This window comes from Dendrobates tinctorius, unplaced genomic scaffold (assembly GCF_039654945.1).
Source record: "Dendrobates tinctorius isolate UK_male_01 unplaced genomic scaffold, ASM3965494v1 ptg000070l, whole genome shotgun sequence".
NCBI lineage: Eukaryota > Metazoa > Chordata > Amphibia > Anura > Dendrobatidae > Dendrobates > Dendrobates tinctorius.
In genome coordinates, this window is record NW_027361738.1 from 44273861 (window position 1) to 44300884 (window position 27024).

Here is a 27024-nt window from a genome sequence, read left to right on the forward strand (position 1 = left end):
TGCCGAGGCGCTTCCCTCTTTGAAAGCGTCTGGTCGGGTTCTCCCTTTCCCTGGCAAGTACCTCCTCAAATTCTGTATTAGGAGCAAAGACCTTGGAAGGTGGTTTTGACCGTCTAACCTAAACCACCTGATCTGCGGGTTCCATAGAGGTAGCCTTAATGCTAAAGGTCTGATTGACTGCCACAATGAGGCTCTGGACCATGTCTCTCGTATTAGAGGTTTGGTTCAAATCCAGGTCTGAATCTTCCTGTGATGGTGCGTCTGAGAACGCCTCGCCTGACTCGGGAGAGGAGGAGCGGGAAGAGGCAGACCGCCGGGAAAGCCTGGGGGTGAGATGGAACGGGAATAGGACCTAGAATGGCACTCCTGCCTGGATCTCTTGAGGCTGTATTAGAAGGGCCAGACGGTGATTCCTGTGACCTACTAGCAACTACGGATGTCGGAAGGGGCAACCTGTCAACCACAGACACCAGGGTCTGAGACACCTTTGGTGAGGTCCGCCACGGACTGTGACAGAGAGGAAACCCACAGTGGAATAGGGGCCTTGCTCTCAGCTGGGGCATAAAGGGACTCCTGGGCGGTGTCACGATGGGGTTGCTGCAGTCCTGACAGAGGGGAGAGGACTGACCTGAAGGAAGCTTGCACTTGCACAAAGAGCACACAAAATGTGTGACGAGCAGAGGAAGAAAAAGAGGTAGGAGGGCAAGAACGCTCTCCTTTAGTATTTGGCATGATGAAACAGACCCACTAACAGGTGCCAAAGGTTAGGGGACAGGAAGATGCAGAGGAGAGTGTCAGTCTGCAAAGCAGCTACTCACAGAACAATGCTGGTGTCCTGTAATCTGCTTCCAAGAGTAAAGCCGATGCTGGTCCCGCAGGAACTAAACAGCATCCGGAGTATCCAAAAAAGATGGCGACCGCACTGTGGGCGCAAGGTGAAAAGTGTGCGCAGCAGGGGGTAGAGCACACTCTTGATAAAGAAGCCCACTCTCTGGGGCCGGTTCAAGAGGCAGAGCCAGCCGCAAGGTCCGGGAGGAGAAAGATGGCGGCGATATAGTAGTTTAGCTGGGGCCGGGAGGAGTGGGCAGAGCTAAGCACCAGGGGGTGGAGGATGAAGGGAGAAGAGATGGGCGGGAAAAAAGCCCGCCTGAATACAGAGAAGAAAGAGCGGAGCCAACGACGAACACTAGGCCCGAGAGAAGCCGAGACCTCGATCTATTTTCCTGACTCCTAACCGCCGGAGCAGGGGGAGCAGCGCGGAGGCCTTAAAGGAACTGCAAAAAGGTAGCCCAGCACCCCATTCCACCTGGAAACTAGGGGAAAAAAGGCCCCTATCGTCTAAAAGTGCCCCAACACTCCAATCCATACGATTAAATAAGGGGGGGAAAAAAATTTTTTTCTTCTTCTTTCTTCAATCTCTGTTTTCTTCTTGTGAACTTCTCTTCACCGCCTCTGGAGAACCTGGGGGAGAGCGGGAAAGTAATGTACCTCTCCATCCAGGAATGTAAGACGTTCGAACTTGCAGCGTTGCGGGACGTCCACGCCTCCTAACACTGACAGGCTCTGGTGGGCGAGTGGGTGAGAGACACCCACCCACCCAAGGACCGGATCTGGATCACCTAAACACGCTTCTGTGTTAGGGGTTGGGGTCCGGCCAATTAGTGCCATGAGGATACGGGGTGGCAGTACACGCCGTACTCATAGTCTCTGTGTGAGATTACAGTAGTGACTGTTCACACTGTATCCCTCTGGGTAACTGAAAGAAGCGACGCTCACTGAGGTACATATGGGTCTAATGAAAAACCCGTGTCCACCTCCAACTGACACTAAGCTAAAACTGATTATCATAGTTCCAGTCGGTGGGGTTTATACTGCAGAGGAGGATCTAACTTTTTTGTGTATAGTGTCAGCCTCTTAGTGGCAGCAGCATACACCCATGGTTCCTGTGTCCCCCAATGAAGCGATAGAGAAAGCTAGTTTTTGCTAAAAGAATAAAAGCAACTTTTAGTGTGTGTCAACAGCCAAACATTAAAAAACCCTACAAACCTGGTATCGCTGTAATCACACCAGCATGAATAAAGTTGTCTAATCGCTTATACCGCAAGAGGAATGGCAGAAAAAATAGAAACAATTCTTCATCTGCTGTTGATTTGTTAATTCTGCATCCCAAAGATCGCAGTAAGTCTCAGCTCACATTTATCCTGCTCTCTACGCTGAGCGCTTACACCAGGGTTTCCGTGTAAATCTCTTAAATACCTGATTCCGATGGAAGATTCCCTATAATGATACAGATGAAGGCACTGTGGACGCCGTGTGGCTGTCTATGATCTGGCGGTGTCCGTCTTTTTAGGTGTGCATGAAAGCTTGGTCCGCCACAGTTTTGTGCACTTCTGAAAAGGAGACCGCTGAACAGAGACCAGACGGAGTCAAGAGTAACTGCTGCCTCATTACAGTGAGTGGCTCCCTTGTGGATTTTATCTGAATCACGTTACTCGGAGATAGATGGAAATGCGAAAGTGCTCATCGTAGGGCGAAGGATAAATGTGATCCCTAAAAAAATGGTTTTGTAAATCTTGTTGGAAAAATGAGAAATCGCTGGTCAGCATTTAACCCTTATTATGTCCTAACCAAAAAAATTATATTTAAAAAATGACGCAGATGTAAAGTAGACATGTGGGAAATATCATTTATTAACTATTCTGTGTGACATAAGTCTCTGGTTTAAGGGCATAAGAATTAAAAGGTTAAAAATTGTGAAGTTTAAGAAAAAAATTTGCCAAATTTCCAATATTTTCACAAATAAACGCAAGTCACATCGAACAAATTTTACCACTATCGTGAAGTATAATATGTCACAAAAAAATAGTCTCACAATCAGTGGGATCCATTAAAGCGTTCCAGTTATTACTGCATAAAGTGGCAGCAGTGGTCAGAATGGTAAAGTTTGGCCTGGTCAGGAAGGTGAAAACAGGCTTGGGAGTGAAGGGGTTAAAAACACTGCAGAGCTGTGCGTTTCCCAACAGTCAACTTGAGAATACCTATATAGGGCTTTACGCACAAGGAGTTTTTGGAGTGTATCCGCATTGACAAATGCCTACAAAAGACTAAATGAGAAAATAACAAATGCCTTTAAATTCACTTGAAAGACTCTTCTTACTGTGATAAAACACTCCGGGATCGCCTTTGCTGGGGTCAAAGGTCACGTGCATTCAGCATGAAACTCAGGCGCAGAGCGGGGATTCGTGTATAACTGACCCTGGGTCAGGTTTATTAACGGTGAAAGCAATGCAAAAGGAAATAAAACATAACACAAATCCTTGCCTGTCCGGCACTAACTAAACAATGGACAACCTAACTACCAACTGGCGGGCTTCTCCCGTCCAGCCAAACCACAGTTGCAGTGGGCACTGCTTCCACTCACGTGTGTGTCTCTCACACAGACAGGCTCTCTGTGTTCCCAGACTGAGACACTCACACAACCACCTGGCATCCTTATATATCCACCTCCCATTATCCATTAGTAAGCAGGTGCGATACTGACCAGACTAGGCCACATAGGAGAGGAATCTGGGCGAGATATACCTGCCCTCATCCACTATTCCCACATGATTCTCACATATCCCCCCCTTCTGCTCAGACCACTCTGGTCGAGCAATGACACCCGCCAAACAGTGCACTCGGGACAGGGCATCTGCATTCCCCATCTGTACCCCTGGGCGGTGCTCCACCGTAAAAGTGTAGGCCTGCAGGGCAAGGAACCACCGGGTCACCCGGCTATTCCGTTCCTTGTTCAAGTGCATCCACTTGAGAGGGGCATGGTCAGTGATCAGCCTGAACTTTCGGCCCACCAGGTAATATTTGAGGGCCTCTAGAGCCCACTTAATGGCTAGGCACTCTTTTTCCATGACTGCATACCTTTGCTCGTGTTTATTCAGCTTCCTGCTGAGATAGAGGACTGGGTGTTCCACTCCGTCCCTCACTTGTGAGAGTACGGCCCCGATACCGGTATCAGAGGCATCCGTTTGTACCACAAACTCGCTGCGGAAGTCTGGAGTCACCAGTACGGGCTGAGAGCAAAGTGCCCGTTTTAGGCTATGGAAGGCTTCTTCAGCCGCTAAACTCCATTTAATCATGACGGAGTCTTTCCCTTTTGTAAGATCCGTCAGGGGGGTAGCGATGGCTGCAAAATTGGGTATGAACCGGCGATAATAACCGGCGATCCCCAGGAAGGCTTGCACCTGCTTCTTGTTGACAGGTTGTGGCCAGTCCTGAACTGCCTGAATCTTATCAACCTGGGGTTTAACAACACCCCTCCCAATTACATACCCCAAATACCGGGCTTCTTCTAGCCCGATGTGACATTTCTTGGGGTTCGCGGTTAGACCTGCCTCCCACAGGTCGTCAATCACAGCTTGTACTTTCTGGAGATGAGTCTCCCAGTCCAAGCTGTAAATGACAATGTCGTCCAAATAGGCCGAAGCGTACCGCCTATGTGACCTCAGGACTCGATCCATCAGTCTCTGGAAGGTCGCTGGTGCTCCGTGCAGTCCAAACGGCATATACACATACTGAAATAGACCTTCTGGGGTAGCAAATGCCGTCTTTTCTCTGGCAGCCTCCGCCAGAGGGATCTGCCAATACCCCTTTGTTAGGTCTAGGGTCGTAATATACCGGGCTTTTCCTAACCGATCTATTAACTCTACGACCCGGGGCATAGGGTAGGCATCAAATTTTGAGACCGCATTCAGTTTCCTGAAGTCATTGCAGAACCGGATGGTGCCGTCCGGTTTAGGAATTAGCACAATCGGGCTGGACCACGCACTGTGCGATTGCTCAATGATTCCTAACTCTAACATTGCCTTCACTTCTCGGGAAACGGCTTCACGGCGCGCTTCCGGGATTCGGTAGGGCTTTACGTGAACTGTGACACCAGGTTCCGTTATGATGTCATGTTTCATTAGCATAGTCTGCCCGGGTTTTTCTGAGAAAAACTTTTGGTTGTGAAGTAGAAACTGCCTGACTTCCGTCTTTTGACGCTCCGAGAGAGTCTCTGCAACCCGTACCTCCGGTACGGTATGCGAGCAGACAGGACGGGCCAGCTCCGCTGACAAGGCAGACCGATCCTTCCAGGGCTTTATCAGATTTACATGATAAATCTGCTCAGGTTTCCGTTGACCTGCCTGGTATACTTTGTAGTTTACTTCACCAACTCTTTCCTTGATCTCAAAGGGGCCCTGCCACTTTGCCAGGAACTTACTGTTCACCGTGGGGACCAGGATCAACACCCTATCTCCGGGTGCAAACGTACGGATCTTGGCGCCCCTATCATAGATTCTTTTTTGGGCTCCTTGAGCCTGTGTCATGTGTTCTTTGACGATAGGCATAACAGCCGCAATACGGTCCTGCATTTGTGTGACGTGAGCTATCACCGTTTTAAACGGAGTGACCTGACCCTCCCAGGTTTCTTTTGCAACGTCTAACAGTCCGCGAGGACGTCGGGCGTACAATAACTCGAAAGGCGAGAATCCCGTGGAAGACTGGGGTACTTCCCTGATGGCAAAAAGCAAATACGGAAGTAAATAGTCCCAGTTCTTCCCATCCTTGTCTATCACCTTTCTCAGCATCTGCTTCAGAGTTTTATTGAACCGTTCGACCAACCCGTCTGTTTGAGGGTGATACACGGATGTGCGTAACGGTTCGATTTGTAACAATCGGCAGAGCTCCTTCATTATCCTGGACATAAAGGGGGTCCCCTGATCGGTGAGTATCTGTTTTGGTATACCGACCCGACTAAACACATGCACCAGCTCCTTGGCAATCGTCTTGGTGGCCGTGTTACGCAAAGGGATGGCCTCCGGGTAACGAGTGGCATAATCCAAGATGACCAGGATATGTTGGTGTCCACGTGCAGACCGTGGAAGGGGCCCAACTAAATCCATCCCAATCCTCTCAAACGGGACTTCAATAATAGGTAGGGGTACCAAAGGGCTACAGAACCGGGGCTTAGGTGCAGAGGCTTGGCAGTCAGGACAAGACTCGCAATATACACGAATATCGTGATGCATGCCTGGCCAAACAAAACAGTGTAATATCCTTTCGGTGGTTTTCTGGACTCCCAGGTGACCTCCCATCACATGTCCGTGGGCCAGGTCCAGGACCTGCCGCCGGTAGGGTTTTGGCACGACTAATAGTTGCACCGTATCTTCCCCCTTTTTCTCTATCTGATAGAGTAATTCATTCTCCAGAACCATGTAAGGATATGCCAGCCTAGAGCCAGGTTCTACGGGCACCCCATTTATCACTTTCACATTTGTCCTAGCCTGAGAAAGGGTAGGATCCTTTATTTGCTCACTTTGGAAGTCATCTTTCTGAACTTCTAAATCCGGCAAACGGGGAGGTGGACGGCTGTCAGCCTCCTCCTCTTCCCCGGTCTCCTCATTATCACCCGCCATGACTGAAAACGGGAACTGCAGGTCATTTCCCGCAGACTCTTCCCCCGAGTCTTCCAGGGAGACCTCTTCCAGGGGTTCGGGACCCACACGCTCCCTGGGAGAAGAATCATGTACACTATTACCCGAGGGCATCAACTGATTCTCCCACAATTGCCAGAAGTGGGGAAAATCCCGGCCCAGGATAACGTCATGCAATAACGCCGGGACGAGTCCCACTTTATGTTGCACAGACCCATAGGAAGTTGTAATGCATATGACTGTGGTGAGGTACGAACAGGTGTCTCCATGCACACACGTTACAGAGAATTTGTCTGATGGCCCAGTCGGGGCTGGCACCAGACTGGCCTTCACCAGAGTCACCACACTTCCCGAGTCTAACAATGCCACCACATTTTTGCCATCAACAGTTAAATCACACAAGTGTTTTTCCACATCCTTTTGACCGGCATTCACACTCACTACCCGTGCAACCATAGACATGCGGTTTTTAGAGTCTGTGACGTCGCACTGCATGGGTTCAGTAGTGACCGGACAGTTCGCAGCAATATGTCCCATATCTTGGCAGCGGAAACACCTAACGGGCCCCTTGCTTAGACCATAGTTCGTTACTCTCGGCCTCGCAGTGCGGGCAGTCCCGTTTTCCTCCCCCACTGTCTTAGGGATTTTTCCATCTCCCCTACTCCCTGGAACAGTCTTACCGGTTCCACGTGGAGACGATGAAGAACGAGGTGGGGTAGCGTCGTCTCGGAGTCCTTCCGCCACGGAGTAACGTTCAACCAGATCCACCAGTTGATCTGCCGTCGTAGGATTTCCATGGCTTACCCACTTCCTCAGGGCTGGCGGTAGAGCTCTCAGGTACTTGTCCAGGATGACTCTCTGGATTATCTCTGGCGCTGTCAACACCTCGGGTTGTAGCCACTTCTTCGTCACGTGGATCAGGTCGAACATCTGGGACCGCGGTGGTTTATCCGGCTGATAAGTCCATTGATGCACTCTCTGTGCCCGGACAGCGGTCGTCACTCCCAGCCGGGCCAAGATCTCGGCTTTCAATTTGTCAAAGTCCTGCGCAGCTTCAGGTTCCAGGTCATAACACGCCTTTTGGGCCTCACCGGAAAGAAACGGGGCAATCAGGCCGGCCCATCGTGCCTTCGGCCATTTTTCTCGCACCGCCGTCCGTTCAAACGTGGTCAGGTATGCCTCGACGTCATCATCAGGCGTCATTTTCTGCCAGTACCGACTCACGTGAATCACTCTCGACTCGGCTTCCAGGTTAAGCTCAGGTAAGCTTGCCAAGCGCTGCGCCACCTGCTGGAGAAGAGAACGATCGGTAGCTGTCATGTCCACCAACTCCTTCAGCTGGGCCATCATCACCCGATTTGCTTCTTGCTGGACGGCGGTGGACTGTACCAGCGCTTTCACCACGTCCTCCATGCTCATGCTTGCAACGTGACGCCCGCGTTCTCCACCACAATGTGATAAAACACTCCGGGATCGCCTTTGCTGGGGTCAAAGGTCACGTGCATTCAGCATGAAACTCAGGCGCAGAGCGGGGATTCGTGTATAACTGACCCTGGGTCAGGTTTATTAACGGTGAAAGCAATGCAAAAGGAAATAAAACATAAAACAAATCCTTGCCTGTCCGGCACTAACTAAACAATGGACAACCTAACTACCAACTGGCGGGCTTCTCCCGTCCAGCCAAACCACAGTTGCAGTGGGCACTGCTTCCACTCACGTGTGTCTCTCACACAGACAGGCTCTCTGTGTCCCCAGGCTGAGACTCACACAACCACCTGGCATCCTTTTATATCCGCCTCCCATTATCCATTAGTAAGCAGGTGCGATACTGACCAGACTAGGCCACATAGGAGAGGAATCTGGGCGAGATATACCTGCCCTCATCCACTATTCCCACATGATTCTCACATTACTTATTCAATGTTTTTAGTGTTTTTTTCTGCTTCAGATTTTTTAAAAAACATTTGATGGAGGGGAACAAAGTGCACATCACTGTGAGGCGGCTCCTGATGGAATCCGCTCCACACTTAGGCACTGTCCTATCAGAAGGCGGCAAAAAGCTCTTAACTTTTCAAGAAATGGAAATGATGTATAATTTTATATTATTAAAAATAATCTGGTGTTATGAGCAATCGAACACCAAAAATGCTCCTTTTTTTTTTTTTTTTTTTAACAAAAGGTTTCCACAGTTTTGGCCACTAGTATGTCGTTAATGTTACTTCCTAATGTTTCAGTCTTAGAAAAGAGCAAACACCGAAATGAAGATCGAGAAAGACGACATAAAGAAAGACGAGAAAAAGAAGGCAGAAAACGTGAGGTATCGCCAATTTGTTCTGCAGAAAAAAGTTTATCAGCACCTCTTGATTTGCGGTTCTGTGCATCACATGGGCTTCTGATTGATATCAGTGAAGACTGCGCTGCTTGTTTGTGGTGGCCTGTAGTGATGGACGCCACCTTCCAGCTGATCATTGGTGGCTCGGTTTTAGTAGTGATGAGTGAACATGCTTGGATAGGGTCTTATGCGAGTGTCTTTGGTGTGCTTAAAAAAATCTGTTTGAATCCCCGCGGCTTCATATCCTGTTTGTTAGGCAATCCCTGCATGTGTTGCGGCTGTCAAACAGCTGCGAGACATGCAGCAGCGGGGACTTGAACATATTTTTCAAGCATGCCGAAGACACTTGGTTAGCTCTCGAGCATGCTCGGATAACACCTTATCCGAGCGCGCTCGCTCATCACTAATTACTACCTCTTCCATTCCACTCTGACTGCTCTAACTGTAAAGAACCCTTTCCTATTAAGATCTATTGCTTCTCCTGCACAAGCAATGAATGTTGACTTGTCCTTGGAAGGATTAAATCATGTAGATCAGATTGTGGTCAGGGATGTTGAGAATACCGGCCCCTATATAACATTTTCCTTGAAATCAGTAATTTAGCAAGTTGGCATGGATGTCAAGAATCTGTTGCCCACCAATCTAATTTTAATGTCCTTCCTGAGGGATAGGCCATCAATATCAAACTTCTAGAAAATCCCTTTAAAGGATATCAAGAAGTATCATTTCTCCTTGCGGAGAATGACATGCTAAGCATGTTGAGATGAGGAGACCTAAAGCCTCAATGCTCCTCTGGGAGATATGCTAATTATGCAAATTGTCTCTTCAAAGAGGAAGAGGACTACAACTCTAGTGCCACCTATTGGAAGTAGCAATCCTAAAAGTCAATGTCGACCCTTTAACGAGCCTTGTTACATGACTTGGGATAAAAGCCAAGCCAGAATCTCAATTTGCAGACACTGTGTTTCGGGGTACTGCCCCTCGTCAGTGCAAAGTGTGAGATCTGGTTTGGCTGTGAGAGAGGCGTCTGACCGATATCCAAGAAGTATCATTTCTCCTTGCGGAGAATGACATGCTAAGCGTGTTGAGATGAGGAGACTTAAAGCCGCAATGCTCCTCTGGGAAATATGCTAATTATGCAAATTGTCTCTTTAATTGTGTCTTTAAAGGATATTCTTTTCTGAAGTGTGATATTAATAACTACCCTAATTAATATGTAATCTTATTATTGTCTTATTCGAGAGCGAAGAGCACGAGGATCGAAAGCAAAGACACCGCAAAGCAAGCGAAGTGTTGACTAGCCGTGACGTAGATCGGGAAAGGAGAAGGAGTGACCGAAGACATAGTGAGGTCTCTGACCGAGAGAAGAGACATCACAGCAGGCAAGAGAAGGGGACACCTTCAGACCAAAGGACCCATGAAGATCCTGTTCTATGGTCAGACAGAGCTAAGGAAAAACCTTCTACTGAGGGTTATATACATGGAGACAAAGAGCAAAGACACAGGGATAAAAAAGACCGAAGAACGCGTGCACATGAAAGAACGAAAACGGATTCCCAGGTAAAGGATGGCGGCATGTTCATTGGTTTCACTGACATTATGCAGGTTTTATTACGATCAGGGATACGGAGGTTACCAACCCTCCTGAATTATATAACATTTTACTTGAAATTCTAAAATCCTCCGATTATTTGTCCTTTTTTCTACATACCGTATATACTCGAGTATAAGCCGACCCGAGTATAAGCCGAGGAACCTAATTTCTCCACGGAAAACTGGGTAAACTTACCTACTTGAGTATAAGCCGGATATGCAATGTCCCCTCATCCCTGTCCTGCTATGTGTGGTTCTCCCCGTCCTGTCCTGGTATGTGGCTCCCCCGTTCTGTCCTGGTATGTGTGGCTCCCCCTGTCCTATCTTGGTATGTGTGGCTCTCCATGTTGTATGCATGGCTCACCCCCCCTCCCATCCTTGTATGCATGGCTCACCCCCGTCACATCATCGTTTGCATGGCTCACCCCCCCCATGCTTGTATGCATGGCTCACCCCCCCATCGTTGTATGCATGGCTCACCCCCCCCCCCCCGTCCCATCGTATGCATGGCTCACCCTCCCCCAGTCCTACTCACCCTCCTTGCGCTGTCTCTGCATCTTCATTGTCCCGGCGCCGCAGCTCTCCTTCGCTGAGCAGTCACGTGGTACCGCTCATTAAGGTAATGAATATGCGCTCCACGCCTATGGGAGAGTAGACGCATGTGTATTCATTACTTAATGAGCGGTACCACGTGACCGCTCAGCACAGGGGAAGAGCTGCCGACGCCGGGAAGGAGATGCTGGGACGGAAATGCAGCGACGGCATGAGGAGGGTGAGTATGATGTCTTCTTGAAGCCGGTAAATGTAGCTGTCAGTGTGCCACAGCCGCCAGTTCCTGCCGCTGCTCCCCCTCCCCCGCCGGCTTTCTGGACAATGACTCGGGTATAAGCTGAGGGGGGGGGGCGTTTTCAGCACAAAAAAATGTGCTGAAAATCTCGGCTTATACACGAGTATATACGTTGTGTTCATTTTATATAGTCTTTCTTAGGCACAGTGTTTTTTTTTTTTTTAGGAAAAGTTGATTGACAATCAATTTAGGCTCAATATATACATATCAGCCCTACTATAGGCTTTTCTCGTTCGCCTTATTGGGGGACACAGAGACCATGGGTGTATGCTGCTGCCACTAGGAGGCTGACACTATGCACAAAAAAAGGTTAGCTCCTCCTCCGCAGTGTACACCCCACCGACCGGCAGGAAGTTCCTCAGTTTAGCTTAGTGTCAGTAGGAGGTGGACACGGGTCTTTTATTAGACCCCTATCTACCTCGTCGTGCGTCGTTCCTTTACAGGTTTCGGAGGGATACGGAGTGAACAGTCACATCCGTACTCCCACAAAGAGACTATGAGTACGGCGTGTACTGCCACCCCGTATCCTCATAGGTCTCCGCGGCAGGACCAGGAGCCTCGCACAGGTGCGTGCCAGCTATACGGACGGTCCTTGCCCCCCGCCTCCCACCATCTCGCCTACCAGAGCCTGACGGTTGGACGAGGCGTGGATTCCATAAAGACGACAGACAGCGTGGGATTCTCAGGTACCTTTATTGTGGCCCCCGGCCTGGGTGAGTATGCGGTCTAGCGGTCCCCCGGCGTTTTCATCCTAAGGCGGTCGCCAGGGGACCACGGTAGGGCCTGCGCGCCCGCTTCTCCCCACGGTCGCCGCATCCATGAAGGCCCCTTTTCTTTCGGGCCTTGTTCTGCGCCCCCCCCCCCCCCGTTTCTTCTTCATCCCGGCAGGGGTATACAGGGGTCGGACTGTGGGGAGCAGGGACGCGGCCCGGGGTTGCGGCCCGGTGTTGCGGCGCATCTTCCGCGCCGACCCCCTGCTGACAGGCGGCCGGCGCTATTAATTTAGGCCCCGGCTTCATCTCGGGCCTACCGCTGCGTCGCGGTCACGCCCCCTGCCCCTTTCTTCTAAGCGGGCTTCTCTCCCGCCCGTCCTAGGCCTTCCCAGCCCCCTTGCCTCACACCAGCCTGCTATTGGACAGCGGGCGGTGCTAAGGGGATCTCTGCGGCGAGCTCCGCCCTTCTTCTTCTCCCTCTGGCAGCGCGCCCTTTCCCTGGTGGTCGCCATCTTCTCAGCCTGCCAGCCGGACCTCATTCCCTGCCGGATTTCGGTCGCTGGGCCTTTTTTCAGCCGGATTGGCCTGGCCTCATCCTGCAGCCAGATCAGAGAGCGTCGCCCTTGGGGACACCGGACCGTGAGTAGCTCTGCACCTGCAGACTGACACCCTTCTCTGCCTTCTGTCCCCCAACCGGCCGGCACTGCCTCTCTTTTCACTATGTCCAACGCTAAGTCTGATCGTACCCGCTCTGCGTCCAGCCCGACGCCGCTCAGGAGCCATCCATAGCCCCAGGGGCGAGTGAGCCCCCCATGCCGGGTTGGGCCTCCTCTTAATCACAGTCAGTGGCAGACCTCATCAAGGTGTCTCAGTCCCTAGTAGCCGTTATGGACAAGTTGCCCTTGGGAGCTTCGGCGGGACCCAGCACGTCTCAGGACGTCCCATCTGACCCAGCCAGCGGCAGTCGCAAGAGGCCCAGGCTGGACCTCCAGGCGGAGTCCTCCCCTCGTCCTACCTCACCCCATAGTCCCCAGCAGTCTCCCTCTCGGGCCTCCTCCCCCGAGTCAGGCGAAGCGCTTTCGGAATCGGAAGGGGTCTTAGAGCTGGATTCGGACCAGGATGCGAGCATGAAGGTTACGGTGCAAAACCTCATTGCCGCGATTCACCATACCTTTGACATCGCTGACGCCCCTGCGAAATACTCAGATCAGGAGGTTTCGTCCAGACGGGCAGAAACGCCATCCAGGGTGTTTCCCTTCCATTCTGAGTTTGGAAAGATTTTTACAAAGGAGAGAGAAGATCCGACCAGACGCTTTCAAAGAGGAAAGCGTCTCGGCGTGCTGTACCCATTTGCTAAAGAGCTCACGGACAACTGGGCCACTTCTCCCTCGGTGGACCCTCCCGTGTCCAGACTTTCTAATAATACGGTCCTTCCGCTGTCAGGTGTGGCGTCGCTAAAAGATTCTAATGATAGGATCATAGAATCTCTAGCAAAATCTGCCTTCGAAGCGGCATCAGCAGCGGTATGTCCAGTCTTTGTTTCTTCTTGGGCAGCAAAGGCCATATCCACTTGGGCAGATGACCTTCGGCAGTGCATTCTGGATAAGGCACGACCAGAGCATTTGGCCGATCTCGCCAATCAGATTTCCCATGCGGGGGATTATCTGCTTTCTGCCTCCTTGGATGCCGCATCTTGCGCAGTTCAGGCGTCAAGTAACATCGTGGCAATCCGACGTACAATTTGGTTCAAGGCCTGGCAGGCGGACTTGTCCTCTAAAAAGTCTCTGACCAATCTGCCTTTTCAGGGAGTGCGTCTCTTCGGATCACAATTGGATCAGATTATTAAGGACGCTACCGGAGGTACGAGTTCTCTTCTCCCCTCCAAGCCTCGCAGACCTCCTCCAAGGCGTCAGTTTCGTCCCTGTCGGACTTTCCGCCGTTTCAATACGGCGGAAAACCCTTCCAACCAGCAAAGGCCACAGGCACGTCAGGAAAAAAAGAAGGTTTCCTTCAGGCCCACTCCGTCCTGGCGGTCCCACTCTTCCCAGGGAAGACCGTCCAGATCTAGATCTGGACGGTCTACGTCCGCATGACTACCATCGGTCTCCCGTGGGTCCCTTCCAATTGGGAGGTCGACTTCTCTTCTTCAGCGACGTCTGGCTCGCCTCCGTAGAGGACGCTTGGGTCAGAGAGGTTGTATCAACAGGATACAAAATAGAGTTAATTTCTCTTCCACGGGATCGTTTCTTACAATCCCGTCCGCCGAGGGATCCGGCCTTGGTCCCGGGGTTCGGTTCGGCCATCGCCTCTCTTCTCAGTTCCGGGGTGATTGTGCCGTTCCCGAATCGGAACGCTTCACAGGGTTTTATTCAAACCTGTTTGTGGTGCCGAAAAAGGACGGGACAGTTCGACCCATCTTGGATCTCAAGTTACTCAACAAGAGAGTTCGCCTTCGCCACTTCCGGATGGAGTCAGTTCGCTCGGTAATTGCTTCCATGGAGGAGCAGGAATTCATGGGTTCCATAGACATCCAAGATGCCTATCTACATGTGCCCATATTTCCCGGACATCAGAAGTTCCTGCGGTTTGCTATTCTTCACGAACATTACCAGTTCGTCGCGCTTCCTTTCGGGCTCGCCACCGCTCCCAGAGTCTTCACGAAGATTATGGCGGCGTTGATGGCCTTGTTGAGGATCAGAGGTCTCGTTCTTTTTCCGTACCTCGACGATATCCTGATCAAGGCCCCCTCCTTTCAACAGGCCCGCCTAAGTGTGGCGATCGTTCTAGACACCCTGTCCAGTTTTGGGTGGATCGTCAACCGGGAAAAGTCCTGTCTGGTCCCTACTCAACGCCTTGTGTTTCTGGGCCTTCTGTTCGACACTCGTCGGTCAAGGGTATTTCTCCCACAAGACAAGATTCTTTCCCTGCAGCAGGGCGTGCGATCATTACAGATCACACGATTTCCATCCCTCAGGTCAGCCATGAGGGTCCTGGGGAAGATGGTGGCGGCGATAGAGGCAGTTCCCTTTGCCCAATTTCACGCCAGGCCACTCCAGCAGGCCATTTTGTCCAGGTGGAACAGGTCGGCTCTGTCTCTGGATCGTCCGGTTCGCCTTTCCTGCCGGATCAGGCGGTCTCTCAACTGGTGGTTGACGTCTCCCCTCATTCTCTTGGGGCGGTCTTTTCCCGTTCACTGGCAGATTGTCACTACGGACGCCAGCCTCATCGGCTGGGGTGCAGTGTTCCGCAATCACTGTTCAGGGTCGATGGTCGACTCAGGAATCAGCTCTGCAGATCAATGTCCTAGAGATACGGACGATCCATCTAGCTCTCGTCCACTGGGAAAGGCGCCTCAAGGGCCTGCCTGTCAGGATTCAGACAGACAATGCCACAGCGGTGGCGTATATCAACCGCCAAGGGGGGACACGGAGTGTCTCAGCCCTGGCGGAAGTGTCCAGAATTCTTCAATGGGCAGAGACCTTTGTTCCAACGATTTCCGCGGTTCACATTCCCGGCGTGGACAACTGGGCCGCCGATTTCCTCAGCCGCGAGGGTCTCGCGGCAGGGTAATGGTCCCTACATCCGGAGGTGTTTCATCTGCTCTGCCGTCGGTGGGGAACCCCGGATGTAGACCTCATGGCATCTCGCCTCAACAGGAAAGTACCACAATTCGTGTCCAGGTCTCGGGACCCTCTGGCAGTGGGCGCCGACGCTCTGGCCGTCCCTTGGTCACAGTTCATGCTCCCCTACCTGTTCCCTCCTCTGCCTCTTCTTCCCAAGTTGTTGAAGAAAATCAAAGCAGAGGGGATTCCAGTCATCCTCATCGCCCCGAATTGGCCCAGAAGGTCTTGATCGCAGACATTGTCAACCTTCTCGCGGACGCCCCCTGGAAGCTTCCCGACGGGCAGATCTGCTGTCTCAAGGCCCGATTTGCCACCCCAATTCTCGGTCGCTCAATTTAACGGCGTGGCTGTTGAGACCGAGGTTTTGAGATGGGCAGGATTCTCTGATCGGGTAATCCATACCATGATCCGCGCCAGAAAGCCTTCTTCTTCGAAGATCTATTACCGTACTTGGAAAGCCTATTTCTCCTGGTGTGAGGCCAATGACATCGCGCCCTTGGTTTTTTCGCTCCCTTCTATTCTGGCGTTTCTTCAGGCAGGGCTGGATGCGGGGCTTGCTCTCAGTTCCTTGAAGGGTCAAGTTTCGGCACTGTCCATTTTATTTCAGAAAACGCTGGCCTCCCGGCCCCAGGTCAAAACCTTCCTCCAGGGTGTGGCTCACACGGTTCCTCCGTACCGAGCTCCCGTGGATCCTTGGGATCTTAATTTGGTTCTTCAGGTTCTGCAGGGTCCTCCTTTTGAACCTCTCAGGGACGTTTCCCTTTCCCTCCTTTCTTGGAAAGTGGCCTTTCTGGTGGCCATTACCTCCATCCGGCGCGTGTCGGAATTAGCGGTACTTTCTTGCCGCTCTCCTTTTTTGGTCCTTCATCAGGACAAGGTAGTTCTGCGGCCTCCGCCCTCTTTTCTTCCGAAGGTGGTATCTTCGTTTCACCTCAATGAGGACATTGTTCTGCCATCCTTCTGCCCGAGCCCAGCTCACCCTCGGGAGCAGTCTTTGGACAAGCTGGACCTAGTCAGGGCATTGAGAGTCTATCTAGCCCGGACGACTTCCTTGCGGAAGTCAGACTCTGTTCATCACCCAGCCTCAAAGGCCACTATTGCGCGCTAGATCAGATCGGCAATTTTGGAGGCATACCGGGTCAAGCATCGAGTGGCCCCTCCAGGGATCAGAGCGCACTCTACCCGGGCGGTGGGTGCCTCCTGGGCGGTGCGCCACAGAGCTTCCGCGCTGCAGCTTTGCAATGCTGCAACGTGGTCTTCGGTTCACACTTTTGTGAAATTCTACAGGGTCCACACCTACGCTTCGGCGGACGCCAGTCTATGTAGAAGGATTCTGCAGGCTGCGGTGGCGAGTCCACTGGCCTGATGGAAGTTTGTTTCCCACCCCAGGGACTGCTTTGGGACGTCCCATGGTCTCTGTGTCCCCCAATAAGGCGAACGAGAAAACAGGATTTTTTGGGTTGCTTACCGTAAAATCTGTTTCTCGGAGCCTTCATTGGGGGACACAGCACCCTCCCATGTTCTACAACTCCTGTTCTTATGTTTGTCGGTTTGTTACAGTTGAGTTGTTTGTTCTGCTTTCAATCTATTCTGTTACTTCTCCTACTGCTTTCTCACTAACTGAGGATATTCCTGCCGGTCGGTGGGGTGTACACTGCGGAGGAGGAGCTAACCTTTTTTTGTGCATAGTGTCAGCCTCCTAGTGGCAGCAGCATACACCCATGGTCTCTGTGTCCCCCAATGAAGGCTCCGAGAAACAGATTTTACGGTAAGCAACCCAAAAAATCCTGTTTTGCTTCACCAGGACAGACCCCTGTACGTAAATACTCTGTGGATTTTCCACCCAGATTTGCATGCGGAAAACCTACAGCGTTTTACAGAGACTTCAAAGTGAATTACATTTTTGGAAATCTCATACAAGCTGGAAAGTGGAAATCTGACGGAAATTGACCTATACCGTATAAGAAATGAACAGCGCATATTTGCAACCGTGCCCATGTCCTACATGGGAGTGACACAGTGCAGTAAAAAAAAAATCTTTTAATGTGTGGATGGAAAAGATGACGTCCATCTTGTCCCAGCTATTGATATAGTCCTTTTCTCTATCGCCTTATTGGGGGACACAGGAACCATGGGGGTGTATGCTGCTGCCACTAGGAGGCTGACACTATGCAGAAAAAAGTTAGCTCCTCCTCCGCAGTGTACACCCCACCGACAAGAACTAGCATGTTCAGTTTAGCTTAGTGTCAGTAGGAGGTGGACACGGGTCTTTCATTAGACCCATATCTACCTCAGTGTGCGTAGTTTCTTTTTAGGTTTTCCGGAGGGATACAGAGTGAATAGTCACATCTGTAGTCCCACAATGAGACCATGAGTACGGCGTGTACTGCCACCCCGTATCCTCATAGCTCTCCACACAGGACCAAGAGCCCCCTAACACGGATGTGTGTCAGGCGATCCAGAATGGTCCTGGTCCCCCGTCTCCCACCCACTCGCCCACCAGAGCCTGTCGGTTTGGAGGAGACGTGGACGTCCTAAGAAAATTCACAGACGTCTTTACTTCACTGGACAATGAGGTACCTCTCTTTCCTCAGGTTTCCTCACACAAAAAGAGCGAGGAATCACAGCTCCTTCACTCCCTGTGGCAGTTAGGTACAAGGCCTCCATGCTGGCTTTCCCCCTCCTCTCCCTGCGCCTTTCTTTACTAAGGGCTTCTGCCCTCCCGGCTGCACTTATTCATCTCTACAGGCGGGCTTCATGCAGGGATCCATGTCGGGAGCGGTCGCCACGGTGGTGCAGCAATGGCTCCGCTGCACCACCGTGGCGACCGCTCCCGACATGGATTTTCTCAGTCCCCCAACCTTCCGGCAAAAGAGGCGATCGTTGTCTTCCAGCGTGAGACCCGGTTAGTTCCTTCACCGGGCAGGTACAGCCTTTCCTGCCCATCTCCGCTCGGCCTAAACAGGTACAGTGCGGAGCATATTCCACTTATAGTAAAATTAACTGGGCCTCACTATCCGCAGGCCAGTCATGGCGCATTGAATCCATCTTTCCTATGGAAACTGATGGGAATTGTGCTATAGCGATGCAGTCTCTCATGTAAACAGTCACTAGCGTAATGGTGCTCTGGAAACGTGCGTTCACCGACGTAACAGTGCTCCGGAGCCGTACAGTCGCTAACGTAATTGTTCCTGGGCGTCGTGTAGTCACTGGGGTAATGGTGATCTACAGCCGGTAGTTCTCTAGAGCCATGCAGCCCTAGGCAATTGTAACCCAGTGCCACCGGCCATTCTAGGCTGAGCGTGACCGCATTCGTCAGATGCGACCAATAAGCAGCTTGAGCCTGGGCTGAGACCCGAATGGGAGACCAGCCTGCGCTCGGAGGTCCGGGGTCATGCACAAAATTCACTGGCGTAATGGTAATCTTCTGCCGCTCAGTCTCTAGTGGAATAGTACGTCCAGTATCATAGCACACAAGAGCCATGCAGTCGATGGTGTATTAGTTACCCCTTGCAGCTGTCTTCTGTGTCACGATCCACTCTACGTCCGCCCACGTACATTGGACATGGTCAAACTTGCCTTATGGCGTCTGCCTGGTAGAAGTTTTCACTCGCACGTCTTGCCTCGGAGATCTGACTTTGTCTCACGGCTGTTGTGGTTTCTGCTGCATAATTTTGCTCATGAACAGAAAGCCAACTGGACCCTTAGATGAGAACGATTAGGCGAAAAACTCTCTCCCTGCAAGGAAAAATTTTTTGGACAGTAGGAACGGTCAAAACTACTGACCGGTCTCCAGAAAGAGTTCTCTGAGCAGACTAGGCCGCACGTCCATAGAACTTCGCCACACTAGAGGAAGCTAAGGCAGGACACGCTATAGCGGCGGGTGCTTTGAAGGTTGATCCTGCTAACTACTGTGTGATTTCGACATTGGTATCCCTGAGAGCAGAACGTCTGGGCGAGGAAAGGCCGTAGCAGAGAACTTGGAACCGGAGGGTTCGTAGTCGCAGAAGTAGTCTAATTTGTGAAGCGCTCAGGAGAAAGATACACCGAGGCGCCTCCTTATTTGGAAACGGCTGAAGTCTGTTCCATGAGAATATGACAAGCTCTGAAAGCAGGCCCTGAGAACCTGTTAAAGAACCGAACACTGAAAACATACTGAATGGAACCAGGGGATAACCTGGATCTCATTGCTGCAATGTAGGCACCGGTTGGCTATGAAGAGACAACTGATCGCTCGATTAAGCAGGTAGACTGAAAACTACTGGATGCCCCTTCAAACTGAGATCAAGGGGAAGATAAACCCCACATACAGGGATGAGGGCGAATATAGAAAAAAATTAGCCTAGCTAGACTTATAACAACGAACAGTCGAGCCAGGAAAGTCCACAGCAAAACATGATGTATGGCAACTGCAAAGAAAGTTGGCTCTAGGTAGCCCAAATAGACCCCAGAAAGACAACTAGGCTGATGAAAGGAAGGTCAATTCTTATGACGATGTAAACGGCCGAATCCATCCTGGACCCTCCGGAGTAGGGAGAGGATTACAGTGTGTAGAACCGTGTGCCTAAGTCTAAGACAACACGCGCCCAAAGGACACAGAAAAAAAAATACAATTCCGGCTGAAATAAGAAACATGTTATCACCATACTCATCTTCCTCTTACACCGTAATTTATTATTTACCCATATTGTCAATCAAACCATACAAAACATAAATGTTTCTATGTTCGGGTATTAATGGTTTATCCACAACACCAACATTGTAAAATATAGCACATTCCCATCAGTTAACTGTACCGTATTGTAACCAGGGACTCCACAACCTCTCATAGGTTTTAGAATTGCCTCTTTTAACATATATCCTTTCCTCTAGCCGAACGATACAAGTCACTTGTTTCACAAACTCTCTCCCAGAAGGTGGTTCTTTCCTGATTCAGTTCCTCGCAATCAGCTTCCTTGCTACATAAAGCTGTCTGGCTATAGCAAGCTTAGCACTATTAACTATTTCAATTTCCTCTACATATCCCAGTATGCAGACCAGAGGGTTTTTGGGTTTAACACATCCGTAAGCCCCTTCTATTCTGTTAATGACATTAACCCAGAACGCGGATAGCCTGGGACAAGTCCACATCATATGAAGGATTCCGGCATCAGACCCCCCACATCTTGGACAGTCAGAGTTGTCCCTCAGCCCCATTTTAAACATCAGAAGGGGGGAGCGGTACACACGATGGATCACATAAAGATGGGACAACCTAACTGGTTCACTCCTAGTGAGTTTGGGGACATATTCTAGGACGCTGTCCCATACCTCGTCAGTCATCACCCCAATCTCGTCCTCCCATTTGGATCTTGCTTTAAGTGGGAACCCCATTAAATGTGTATGCAATATATCTTTGTAGGTGTTAGAAATTACCCCTTTTGTAAGTCCAGCACAACAACATATATAGTCCAAAACTATGTCAGATTGTATCTGCAGGTTTCTGGAAAGTTTTTGAGCCGTAATGGCATGCCGTACCTGACAGTAGTGGTACCATTCAGAATCCGGCAACTGAAACTCACTCTGTAATTGCGTAAACGGTCTCAGCTCCCCGTTTCCCATAAATTGAGACATTAATGTCAGCCCCCTACGTTTCCAGCCTTTCAGTCTCCCAAGTTTCCGAATCTCTAGGAGGTTACTATTATCCCATTTAGCTGTGAATCTAGTCAACCCGGTCACCCCTCTCACCCTCTTTAGCCTGTTCCACAGGTCTTGCAAGAGTCGCAGAGTGGGACACCCGTCTCCCATTACACCCATCTTCCCATCCTCTAGGCCAAGTATCAACGGGCTTCTATTTAGTACGTATTCCAGCACTCCTCTGACGCCTGCCTTCTCTTGATTAGACCACCCTCTAAGATGTTGACTTTGGGCAGCTAAAAAATACAGTTCCGGATTTAGCAGTGCCAGTCCCCCCTCATCCTTTGGTCTCTGCAAGGTTTCAAGCCTTATTCTAGGTTGTTTCTTACCCCATACCAAGACTCTGAACAGTGAATTCACCGCTCCGAACCTTTTCTGTGGTATCCAGATTGGGGAGTTATGTAATATATATAAAAGCTTGAGCATTAAAACCATTTTTAGTCATTTTTAGTAGGTTAATCCTTCCCACCACCGACAAGTGTAATTTGTTCCAAGTATCCACCTTAGTTCTTAGAATTGCCAGTAGGGGTATCAGATTAGTATTAAGGTACTCAGTCACCGGCAAGGAAACCCGTATCCCCAAATATTTAAACATTTCCACACATTGTAGTTTATTGGCCCCTATGTCTTCCTGAGTCCATACCACCTCCTTGTCCACTTTAAATAGGCTTGATTTAGACCAATTTATGGTCAGTCCTGAGATCTCACCGAACCCCTCAATGGTCTGCACAGCATGATCCAATGAAGCCGAGGGGTCCCCTAGGAATAACAAAAGGTCATCCGCATATAGGGCCACCTTTTCCTCCAAATCGCCATATTGAAACCCCTTTATTGCCTTGTTGCGTCTAATAGCAGCCGCCAATGGCTCTATCGCAATAGCGAACAGGAGCGGTGACTGTGGACAGCCTTGCCTCGTTACTCTGTGCAGCTGTATTCCTGCGGACATTACCCCATTAATCTTAACTCTAGCTGTGGGTTAAGTATACAATAGCTGAATCCATGCTGTAAATTGAGGACCAAAGCTCATACTATGTAGCACTCTCCACAGGTATGACCATTCTACAGAGTCAAAGGCCTTATGGGCATCAAGTGAGGCTGTCGCCCTCCCACCTGGGTTATCGACTGGCAACTGCAGATTGAGATATAGTCTCCGTATATTGGCTGCTGTTGACCTGTTAGGCATAAACCCCGATTGATCCATATGGATCAATGTATCAACAACACCAGTTAGTCTGTTCGCCAGCACTTTAGCCAGTATTTTCACATCAGCTGTCAGCAAGGATATTGGCCTGTATGAGTCCGGAATTCCTGGATTTTTACCCTCCTTAGGAATCACCACTATCACCGCCTCCCGCATAGACGCAGGCAAAATCCCTTCTTTCATAGCCTCCTCAAACACTATCAATAGCTTGGGTAGCAGAATTTCTTCTAGGTGTTTGTATATTTCCGTAGGAAGACCGTCTGCTCCCGGGGCCCTCTCATTAGTCATGCCATGCAGAGCCATCTCCAACTCCTCTACTGTGATAGGAGACTCCAACTTATCCCTATCTTCCATAGATAGTGTCGGAAGCAGTCCCGCTCCTAGAAATGCTTCGCCCCCTCCCCCCTCCCCTCCCATTCTACTCGATGAACCATACTCATCCTTAGGGTACCGTTACACATAGCGATGCACCAGCGATCCCGACAACGATATGGATCGCTGGTGCATCGCTAAGTTGTCGCTAGTGAGCTGCCACACAGGCAGATCTCACCAGCGACATCACAGGGGTCGGGGGTCGCTACTTACGTGTCAGACGCGACGATCCTGACGTCCTCCCACCCGCGTCCACGCGTCGCTCGTCGTCACAGCAGGTAGCGCCGCAGGAAGCTGACTACAAGAAATGGTCCAGGACCTTCTCGCGCGACCAGCGATAACCAGCGGGGGAACCGGTCGGAGGTAAGTATCACATGTAGCGATATCGCTGCTACGTCACAAAATCGGTGACTTTACAGCGATATTGCTAGCAATATCGCAGTGTGTAATGGGGGCTTTAGATCCAAGACTGGAGCAGCTTTCTACCCTGGTCGATACTTGCGCAAAGTGAGATCCCACTCCTGTCTGAGGTGAGATACATGCCACAGTCACGGCCAAAAGTCACATCTGTGATCCGCTGGAGGCTTTATCCGGTGTCTGTAAGGCTGTATTACTATTAATGATAGTACGGCTAGGGGTACTTATTACACTAATGGCTGCACTGTATACATGAGAGACTGCATCGCTATAGCACAATTCCCATCAGTTTCCATAGGAAAGATGGATTCAATGCGCCATCACTGGCCTGCGGATAGTGAGGCCCAGCTTAATTTTACTATAAGTGGAATATGCTCCGCACTGTACCTGTTTAGGCCGAGCGGAGATGGGCAGGAAAGGCTGTACCTGCCCGGTGAAGGAACTAACCAGGTCTCACGCTGGAAGACAACGATCGCCTCTTTTGCCAGAAGGTTGGGGGACTGAGAAAATGGGGGCAGCCTGAGAGGAGCAGTGCAGAAAAGCGCGCACTTTCACTGAGGGGCCGAGGAAGGGAGAATAGGCAGAATCAACCACACTGTTAGAAGGCCGAAGATGGAGCAGCCTAAAGACAGTAGGCAGGCTAGGGGGAGTGGACGGGGCCATGCGCCGCCTCAGGGGCACAGAACATGGAGGGAGAGAGCGGTGGGCGGGCCTGAAACAGGCGGGAAAAAAGCCCGCCCGAGGATGAAGGCGGGGGGCGTGGCCGCGACGCCGAACAAGGCCCAAATTGAAGCCGGGGCCTGGAGTAACCGGTGGCCGCCGGGGAACGCGGGGCGGCGCGGAGCCACCGCTGCACCGCCGCGGCGACCGCTCCCGACATGGATCCCTGCATGAAGCCCGGCTGTAGAGATGAATAAGTGCAGCCGGGAGGGCAGAAGCCCTTAGTAAAGAAAGGCGCAGGGAGAGGAGGGGGAAAGCCAGCATGGAGGCCTTGTACCTAACTGCCACAGGGAGTGAAGGAACCGTGATTCCTCGCTCTTTTTGTGTGAGGAAACCTGAGGAAAGAGAGGTTCCTCATTGTCCAGTGAAGTAAAGACGTCCGTGAATTTTCTTAGGACGTCCGCGTCTCCTCCAAACCGACAGGCTCTGGTGGGAGACGGGGGACCAGGACCATTCTGGATCGCCTGACACACATCCGTGTTAGGGGGCGCTTGGTCCTGTGTGGAGAGCTATGAGGATACGGAGTGGCAGTACACGGCGTACTCATGGTTTCTTTGTGGGACTACAGATGTGACTATTCACTCTGTATCCCTCCGGAAAACCTAAAAAGAAACAACGCACACTGAGGTAGATATGGGTCTAATGAAAGACCCGTGTCCACCTCCTACTGACACTAAGCTAAACGGAACATCCTACTTCCTGTCGGTGGGGTGTACACTGCGGAGGAGGAGCTAACTTTTTTTCTGCATAGTGTCAGTCTCCTAGTGGCAGCAGCATACACCCATGGTTCCTGTGTCCCCCCAATGAAGGCTCAGAGAAACAGATTTTACGATAAGCAACTAAAAATCCTGTTTTTTGGTAGCACTTTTAGGACAATATTCTGCCGGCCCATTTTCTTAACATGTGTTGTGGTTGAGTGGGTATTGTGGTTGCTATGTCCTTCCATTGTTCTTGTAATGGAGACAATGCAGTGAAGCTTCGCCCTAAGAATCAACATCATGGCTGCTGTGTTCACGGATATTATCTGACCTAGTATATCCATAGCCGCTTTATATGTCAGTTTACAGACATTAACAAAGCACATTTCTCCATCGCTTCATATGGGGACACAGGCACCATGGGTGTATGCTGCTGCCACTAGAAGGCTGACACTATGCAAATAAAGTTAGCTCCTCCCCCGCAGTGTACACCCCACTGACTGGCACTAAATTAATCAGTTTAGCTTAGTGTCAGTAGGAGGTGGACACGGGTCTTTCATTTCAGTTTAGCTCAAATCACTGTTACAGGTAGATGTTGGCTGTATGACACAGCTCCTGAGCCCACTCCATACGTCCACACTTGATGTGCTGTTCTTGTATGGTGGATGTCAAAATAGGTTAGTCCTATTGCTTTTCAGGCTTGATCTTAAGAAAAAAAAAAAAAAAAAAATTCCATGGTAGGGATTACTTTATTTTGTTGCCTTCCTTGAATGCATCAATTTTTGCGTTGATTTTTCTTTTTTTTTTCCCCCTTATAAAAAAAAACGTTTTGTTTCCACTTTAACAGGAAAACATCTCAGGTTATAAAAGCCGTTCACAGTTGTTGCTGGCTAAACCAGAAAGCAATGATGAGAAGGTATAAGTTACCTTTTCTTGACTGTATGTCATGCCATCGCTTAAGGGAAAAATCGTAATTTTACTCATTAAAATGTGGGCACATGAACTTTTAAACGCAAAAAAGGCAGATATATATGTTTTTCACATAAAGTCTGTTTGCCTAGAAGATAAAGTCAGTCCGATGGAGCCAGAGACTGAGTGACAAATTATTGTTAATCAACTTAAAAGCAGAAATATCTGCCTTTTGGAAATAATTGCAGTGGCGGCCGAGATTCTACGAAGCAGCAGCGCGGTGGCCAGATAAGCACCATGCCTCCACTGCTATTTTCTTTCTTTCTTTCATTTTCAAAGTGAATTTGAAACCAATCCATGACAGTTCTTCTCCCATTTTGCATTGTTTTATTTGTGCTTGCAGGGTTTGGATCAGAATTTAGCATACCGCAGAATAAACATTTATGTGAGGAAAGCTTTTTGCTCCACTCAAACTATTCAAGCACCGCACACACTGTAATGTTATGTTTGATAACGTGCAGTGTGTGCAGCTTCTGGACTTCTTTAAATGGGTTTTCCACTACTCGGAAAACAAACCCCTTCTCAATCAACGTATTTGCCCCCAGAAAAATAATATAATTTATTTCTCTATCGCTTCCTTGGGGTACACAGGACCATGGGTGTTATGCTGCTTCCACTAGGAGGCTGACACTACGCAAATAAAAAAGTTAGGTCCTCCTCCTTCGCAGTGTACACCCCGCCGGGGCCAAGCTGGTCGGTGCTGTTTCATCAGTGTCAGCACATGCTCTCCCACTGATCCCGTCACATTATTATGTATGTCACGCGATTCTTGTGCCCAGTAAGCACTGGCTTAACTCTCCCCACCTTTTGGACGAATCAGATATCAAGAGGAAGTTAGAACTGCAGCTGGCCGCTTACTACCTCTTCATATCTGATATCAGAAGAGGGAAGCCAGTGCTTATTGGGCACAAGGATCGCATGACATAACAATGTGGCGCGATCAGTGGGAGAGTCCGTGCCGACACCGCTTTAACAGTGCCGACATCGGAGATAAGTATAAGTGTTATGTTACTACAGCTGCTCAAAGAGGTAGTCACAGGAACACTTTCCATTTAAGTTTTCAACTGGTTTATTAAAACGTACTGCATAAATAAGTGCAAAGTTAAGTAAATAACACTCCCTTTCTGGCATGACGAGAAAAACAAAATAGCATACAGTACAGTTTGCGTGGCTGCAGGGATCCGCCAGCAAATGGGGAAAAAAACACAGTTCAGTTCTGTTTAACACGAGCACAGCTCGACAGATCTCGTCTCCAGACACACCGAACATTGAATGAGCCCAAAGGCTCCACATTTACATTCTGGACCACACACTGGGGTGGAGATATGGTGAACAGCCTCCCACCCACTCTTCACTGTTCACATAAACCCAGCCCTTAAGGCCTGTTTCATAC

At 50.2% G+C, this 27024-nt stretch overlaps 1 protein-coding gene across 2 annotated transcripts in view; it reads left to right on the plus strand.

Annotated features, from left to right (window-relative positions):
• Positions 1 to 27024, plus strand: part of DYNC2I1 (dynein 2 intermediate chain 1) — a 135933-nt gene that overhangs the window by 17696 nt on the left and 91213 nt on the right. Inside the window, exons 4-6 of one of the 2 annotated variants that reach the window (XM_073581612.1) lie at positions 8705 to 8787; positions 10045 to 10362; positions 25510 to 25578. In XM_073581612.1, the coding sequence (XP_073437713.1) occupies positions 8705 to 8787; positions 10045 to 10362; positions 25510 to 25578 (470 nt within the window). The remainder of the gene's footprint in view (positions 1 to 8704; positions 8788 to 10044; positions 10363 to 25509; positions 25579 to 27024) is intronic. The other variant, XM_073581613.1, reaches the window with a different exon arrangement.